General features: G+C 46.7%; 1 protein-coding gene across 8 annotated transcripts in view; it reads left to right on the plus strand.

Annotated features, from left to right (window-relative positions):
* LOC110500798 overlaps positions 1–7,500 on the plus strand; it is a 21,695-nt gene that overhangs the window by 9,082 nt on the left and 5,113 nt on the right. For 3 of the 8 annotated variants that reach the window (XM_036958320.1, XM_036958323.1, XM_036958321.1), the window contains exons 3-7: positions 1,063–2,724; positions 2,849–3,197; positions 3,286–3,443; positions 5,456–5,559; positions 5,807–5,867. In XM_036958320.1, coding sequence (XP_036814215.1) covers positions 1,063–2,724; positions 2,849–3,197; positions 3,286–3,443; positions 5,456–5,559; positions 5,807–5,867 — 2,334 coding nt within the window. The remainder of the gene's footprint in view (positions 1–1,062; positions 2,725–2,848; positions 3,198–3,285; positions 3,444–5,455; positions 5,560–5,806; positions 5,868–7,500) is intronic. The other 5 variants (XM_036958324.1, XM_036958322.1, XM_036958325.1 and 2 more) reach the window with 3 other exon arrangements.

A 7,500-nucleotide genomic window follows, 5' to 3' on the forward strand; every position in this document is an offset into this window, starting at 1 on the left:
ACAGACAGACAGACAGACAGACAGACAGACACACACACAGCTCCCCCACCCACCCTCCCACACACACACCCACCCCTATAAACATACACATGTAGGTCTTTAACCCAACCGTAGGATGTGTAACTGACCAGCCTGAGAATGTGTGGTGGTAGTGTGCTAACATAATAGAGAAAGAAAGAAAAAAACAGAGACGGCATCAATTGGTAAGTGAAGAGAACGATATACATATACGTAGGGAGAAATAATGAGAGAATGAAAGAAAGAGAGGAGAGAGAGGAAGGAAGGAACAGTGAGAGATAAAGATAGATCAACAGTGAGAGAGATAAAGATAGAGAGGAGGGAGACCGTAACTATGTTTCCTGAGGATGTGGTTTTCATTGAGGGTGGATGGGGGAGTGTCTCTGTTACCTTTTCATCCTGACACCTGTGTGTGTGTATAAGCGTAAACAATAAGGATGTTTGTTTTTGTGTGTGTGTGTATAAGCCGACACGATCAGAATATGCTTGTGTGTGACAGTGTGATATATTTTGAGACCTTGTTTTTTGTCGGCAGAGAAGGAGAGAGAGAGAGAGAGACGGAGAGAGAGAGAAGAAGAGAGAGAGGAGAAAATACAAAGATGGTGGTAACAACGGAGTCTTCCTGTGAGAGATGCATAATCTCTCTGAGTCATACAGTCTTAACATGACCTAATTACAACAGACAGCGTGAGAGAGAGACGGGGAGAGAGAGACGGAGAGAGAGAGACGGAGAGAGACGGGGAGAGAGAGACGGAGAGAGAGAGAGAGATGGAGAGAGAGACGGAGAGAGAGAGAGACGGAGAGGAGAGAGAGAGAGAGAGAGAGACGGAGAGAGAGAGACGGAGAGAGAGACGGAGAGACAGAGAGAGAGAGATACTTGTGCATTGAACAGATATAATCTAAAGGCCAGTTTCAGTGTGTGAGATTTGTTTGCCACTAAGTTTTAACGACTTGAGTCACACTGTTTTCTCAATAGCGAAGGTTCTCCAGGTAATTTTCTACAGCAGGGCAACAGATTAACCACTAGAGGTCCCTCTATCCCAGCACAGAACACACCCAGAGAGACCAGAGACTACCCTATGGCTGAGAGAACACCCCTCCAACCTCCAACTCCCCAGCCTTACCAGGACCCATGCTTCCAGCATCACACCCACCTCTCCCACCACTTCCACCCCAGTATCGGGAGCCCCAGTCTGGACCAGACATCTTGCCACCACCCACTGGAGCTCCAGATTCCCCTGGAGCAATATGAGGGAACTGGAATAGAGGCAGCACCCAGGACCCCTCTCCCCGATTCAAGCGGTCGGGGTAGTGGAAGAAGAGGTTATGTAGGCATTCATGGACATAGCAGAGGTGATAACTGCAGTGATGTTGATGGTAGAGATGGTTATTTTGGAGCGCAGAAAGCTAGCTACTGTAACAGGGGGGTTTTGGATGCCAGTGTAGGTCAAGGGGATGATTTCGGCAGCCATTTTGAAAGTCAGAACCCTGCCTACGCTAGCCAGAGGGATGAGGGCTGCGATGGCGATGACAGCAGCGCCAGCGGTAGTGGTGTTGATATTTACCACAGAATAGATGAGGGCTGTAAAAAGGATGATGTCTTTTACAGAGCGGATGAAGTCTGTAACAGTAGTAGGGATGATGTTTTCTACAGCAACAGTAGAGATTATGGGTGTGAGGAGCAAACGGACGAGGGGTCTAACACTAGAGATAAGGTCTTTTACAGAATGGATGATAACAGGAATGATGTCTTTCAAAGAACGGATGAAGTCTGTCGTAACAGGGATGACGTGGTCTACAGCAGAGATTATGTGTGTGAAGAGAGGCGAGATGGTAACAGTGGTTATAGAGACACCACTACCGGTAGCCATGATGGTGGAAACAACAGAGTTGATCATCTCTATAATGGTAGCGATATCTTTGACGATAAAGGAAAGAGGGATAGTTTGAGAAGGGTTGATGATTTCGGAGGAGACCGTGATGATTTTGGGGATAAAAGGTCCAACCTGGATCCTCCAGAGGCCCAGTTCAAGCCTGGGTTTTGGGTGAGTCCCTCTCCCCCAGATCAGTGTTCTGTGGCTTGGGAAGGCAGTGAGAAGGGTGGGGGGTACCCCAAGGATTGGGCATCTCTGTACTCCTATTCCCAGGCAGCAAGTGGCCCTAGTGGTGGTGGCGTTGGGGTGTACCGGCAAAAACTGGACTCCTTTTCAGAGGCGTTCTTCGTCAGACGCAACGTCGCCGGCAACAGAATTCCGAATGGGAATTCCGGAAGCGGAGTTTTAGGATTCGAAGCCGGAGGAGGAAGCACAGGATGGATCAAAGCGAGTGCTTACAATTCGCTCACAGACTCTTCCACTCTCCCTCCTCCTCCTCCTCCTCACCCCTTCCCTCTGCTCCTTAGCCCTCCTCCATCCCCTATCCCCACACCCAAACTCACCACGACCCCTTCTTTCGGGACAGTTGAACTAACCCAGACCCCAGGGGAGGATTGTAGTGGAACAGTCCAGGGTTACCCCTCCCCTCACCAGCCGCTCCACACTTCCCACCCCTCCACCGTCATGTGGAAGCTCCCACCCTGTCATTGGCTGCAGCAGTCAGGTGACGTGGGTGTCGTCGACGGCAACCCCTCAAGCGCTGGCCATGTCTACTGCCAGGAGACAGTGTTCACTCAGAGACATGTTCACCAGGACAATGAGAATAATACAGGTATGTTGTTGTGTGTTCTTGTAATCCAAAATCACATATGTTCTATTCCGTCTCCTTCTTTAGCTTCCTCCCATTTATTATGTTGCTTCCCCCCCCCCCCCCCCCCCCTCTCTTCTGCTCACAGGTCACTATAGTCTTCAAACTCCGGTACAATCAAACGTCGTCTCTGCCTCACCCCTTCACCTATCCTCTCTTCCATCCCAGCCCCCCAGTGGACTGCCACAGCATGGAGCAGCACCCCTAGTGGTGTTTAGAGGTATTCCCTTCCTTAGTCCGCTCCAGTCTCGTAGAGGAGGAGGAGGAGGGCAGAGGGGAGTGGAGCGGATTGGGAGAGGGCTCCACTACACCCCTCGACCTATGCTGAATCCCCAACGCAGGGGAACGGGGCTCCTCTCCTCCCTCATCCCACCTTCAGCTGGGGAACGAGGGATGGGAAGGATGACTAAAGAGGAGAAGGGATCTTTTTTACTTCCGTGAGTAATGGATGGTAATGCATTCCATTTTGTTCTTCTATTGCTCGTTCGTTTGTTCTTTTGTTCATTCATTGATTCATTCTCTCAGGTGTATCAACGTGGGTCGAGGGTTCCAGGCTGAGCTGCCATGTTGTCGAGAGAGGGAGGAGGGGTCAGGGGCATGGCCAGAAGAATCATCATCCAATGAGAAGTTGCTCTGGAAACCGTGGGAGGAGCTTCAGAGGAGTTCTGTAATTCAGGAAGAAGGTAAGAAGAACCATTCAACCCTACTTCCTTAACATTCAACACTAGTTCCTTAAGATTCAAAACTACATGCTTAACATTAAACTCGACTTCCTTAACATTCAAACCTACTTCCTTAGCATTCAGCCCTACTTCCATAACATTCAATCATACTTCCTTAGCATTCAACCCTACTCCCATAACATTCAAACCTACTTCCTTAACATTCAAACCCTACTTCCTTACCATTCAACTCTACTTCCTTACCATTCAACTCTACTTCCTTACCATTCAACTCTACTTCCTTAACATTCAATCATACTTCCTTAACATTCAATCATACTTCCTTAACATTCAAAGCTACTTAACATTCAAACCCTACTTCCTTAACATTCAAACCCTACTTCCTTAACATTCATCTCTACTTCCTTAACATTCAAACCTACTTCCTTAACATTCAATCACACTTCCTTGACATTCAACGCTACTTAACATTCAACTCTACTTTCTTAACATTCAAAGCTACTTAACATTCAACTCTACTTAACATGTACCTGAAAGTCTTGGATAAGTGACATCAATATGGTCTATGTCAGGTGTACTCAACTCTACGAGGTCCATGGTCTATGTCAGGGGTATTCACCTCTACGAGGTCCATGGTCCATGGTCTATGTCAGGGGTATTCAACTCTACGAGGTCCATGGTCTATGTCAGGGGTATTCACCTCTACGAGGTCCATGGTCTATGTCAGGGGTATTCACCTCTACGAGGTCCATGGTCTATGTCAGGGGTATTCACCTCTACGAGGTCCATGGTCTATGTCAGAGGTATTCAACTCTACGAGGTCCATGGTCTATGTCAGGGGTATTCACCTCTACGAGGTCCATGGTCCATGGTCTATGTCAGGGGTATTCAACTCTACGAGGTCCATGGTCCATGGTCTATGTCAGGGGTATTCAACTCTATGAGGTCCATGGTCTATGTCAGGGGTATTCACCTCTACGAGGGCCATGGTCTATGTCAGGGGTATTCACCTCTACGAGGGCCATGGTCTATGTCAGGGGTATTCACCTCTACGAGGTCCATGGTCTATGTCAGGGGTATTCACCTCTACGAGGTCCATGGTCTATGTCAGGGGTATTCACCTCTACGAGGTCCATGGTCTATGTCAGAGGTATTCAACTCTACGAGGTCCACAGGTCCAAAGCCTGCTGGTTTTATCTTCTACCTGATAATGAGTTGCACCTACATGGTGTCCCAGGTCTAAATCAGTCCCTGGTTAGAGGGGAATCACCCACCTGGTGTCCCAGGTCTAAATCAGTCCCTGATTAGAGGGGAATCACCCACCTGGTGTCCCAGGTCTAAATCAGTCCCTGATTAGAGGGGAATCACCCACCTGGTGTCCCAGGTCTAAATCAGTCCCTGATTAGAGGGGAATCACCCACCTGGTGTCCCAGGTCTAAATCAGTCCCTGATTAGAGGGGAATCACCCACCTGGTGTCCCAGGTCTAAATCAGTCCCTGATTAGAGGGGAATCACCCACCTGGTGCCCCAGGTCTAAATCAGTCCCTGACTAGAGGGGAATCACCCACCTGGTGTCCCAGGTCTAAACCAGTCCCTGATTAGAGGGGAATCACCCACCTGGTGTCCCAGGTCTAAATCAGTCCCTGATTAGAGGGGAATCACCCACCTGGTGTCCCAGGTCTAAATCAGTCCCTGATTAGAGGGGAATCACCCACCTGGTGTCCCAGGTCTAAATCAGTCCCTGATTAGAGGGGAATCACCCACCTGGTGTCCCAGGTCTAAATCAGTCCCTGACTAGAGGGGAATCACCCACCTGGTGTCCCAGGTCTAAATCAGTCCCTGATTAGAAAGGGAACAATTACAAAACCAGTGAAACTGGCTTCCTGGTCCAGAGTTGAGTTTGATGGGTCTATGTTTTATACTGTATGAGTCTCAGTCTGATCCCAGATTAAAACCCTACTGTGGTATTTTTCATTCACACTTCTCTGATTCTTCCGCTCTCCCATTCTCAGTGGAGGCGGTGTTGTCTTTGTGTAATTCTAGCTGTCTACCAGGAGGGGGCAGCAACACAGAGCTGGCTCTACACTGTCTCTACCTCTGTCATGGAGATGCACTGGTGAGGAGGGAGGGACCATTCATTAATTAATTAATTCCTTCATTCATTTATTAATTAATTTATTCAATCATTAATTTATTTATTCATTCATTCATTCATTCACTCACTCACTCACTCATTCTTTCTTTCTTTAATTTATCTATAATTTAGTTTATTTCGGTTCAAAGATCACCCATTTCCTCAGTTCCTCATTTCAATTTTTCTGTACTTCATCTTCCTTTCTTTCTCTGTCATCCCTCTCTCCCAGGCCACGTTGGAGAGATTGTTCTTCTCGAACCCATCAACAGCAGTAGACTACCATTACGCTGGTAACCCTTGACCCCTTCATCCCTAACCTTTAACCTATACATCTCATAGACATATCCCATGCCTTCTCTGATGATTCCTCCAATGCTAGGTAAAATATAATGTGTGTAAGCTTACTGTGTGTCAGTTCACCTTTGAGTTGGTAACTGACTGTAGACAGGGAGTCACAGAAGTCACCTGTTTCATAACCTCCAAGCTTTCAGTACTGTAGTATAGACCCACTATACTGTGCTGTAGTCTAGACCCACTATACTGTGCTGTAGTCTAGACCCACTATACTGTACTGTAGTCTAGACCCACTATACTGTACTGTAGTATAGACCCACTATACTGTGCTGTAGTCTAGACCCACTATACTGTACTGTAGTATAGACCCACTATACTGTACTGTAGTCTAGACCCACTATACTGTGCTGTAGTCTAGACCCACTATACTGTACTGTAGTCTAGACCCACTATACTGTACTATAGTCTAGACCCACTATACTGTACTGTAGTATAGACCCACTATATAGTATTGTAGTTTAGACCCACTATACTGTATTGTAGTATAGACCCACTATATAGTACTGTAGTACAGATCCACTATAATGTACTGTAGTCTAGACCCACTATATAGTACTGTATTCTAGACCCACTATACAGTACTGTACTGTATTCTAGACCCACTATACAGTACTGTATGCAGTATAGACCAACTATAATGTACTGTAGTCTAGACCCACTATATAGTACTGTAGTATATACCCACTGTACTGTAGTCTAGTCCCACTATACTGTACTGTAGTCTAGACCCACTGTACTGTAGTCTAGTCCCACTATACTGTACTGTAGTCTAGACCCACTGTACTGTAGTCTAGTCCCACTATACTGTACTGTAGTCTAGACCCACTGTACTGTAGTCTAGACCCACTATACTGTACTGTAGTCTAGACCCACTGTACTGTAGTCTAGTCCCACTGTACTGTAGTCTAGTCCCACTATACTGTACTGTAGTCTAGACCCACTGTACTGTAGTCTAGACCCACTATACTGTACTGTAGTCTAGACCCACTGTACTGTAGTCTAGACCCACTGTACTGTAGTCTAGACCCACTATATAGTACTGTAGTCTAGACCCACTGTACTGTAGTCTAGTCCCACTATACTGTACTGTAGTCTAGACCCACTGTACAGTAGTCTAGACCCACTATATAGTACTGTAGTCTAGACCCACTGTACTGTAGTCTAGTCCCACTATACTGTACTGTAGTCTAGACCCACTGTACTGTAGTCTAGACCCACTGTACTGTAGTCTAGACCCACTGTACTGTAGTCTAGACCCACTGTACTGTAGTCTAGACCCACTATATAGTACTGTAGTCTAGACCCACTGTACTGTAGTCTAGTCCCACTATACTGTACTGTAGTCTAGACCCACTGTACTGTAGTCTAGACCCACTATACTGTACTGTAGTCTAGACCAACTGTACTGTAGTCTAGACCCACTATATAGTACTGTAGTATAGACCCACTGTACTGTAGTCTAGACCCACTATACAGTACTGTACTGTAGTCTAGACCCACTATATAGTACTGTACTGTGTTCTAGACCCACTATACAGTACTGTACTGTATTCTAGACCCACTATACAG

This window comes from Oncorhynchus mykiss, chromosome 21 (genome assembly GCF_013265735.2).
Source record: "Oncorhynchus mykiss isolate Arlee chromosome 21, USDA_OmykA_1.1, whole genome shotgun sequence".
Taxonomy (NCBI): Eukaryota; Metazoa; Chordata; class Actinopteri; order Salmoniformes; family Salmonidae; genus Oncorhynchus; species Oncorhynchus mykiss.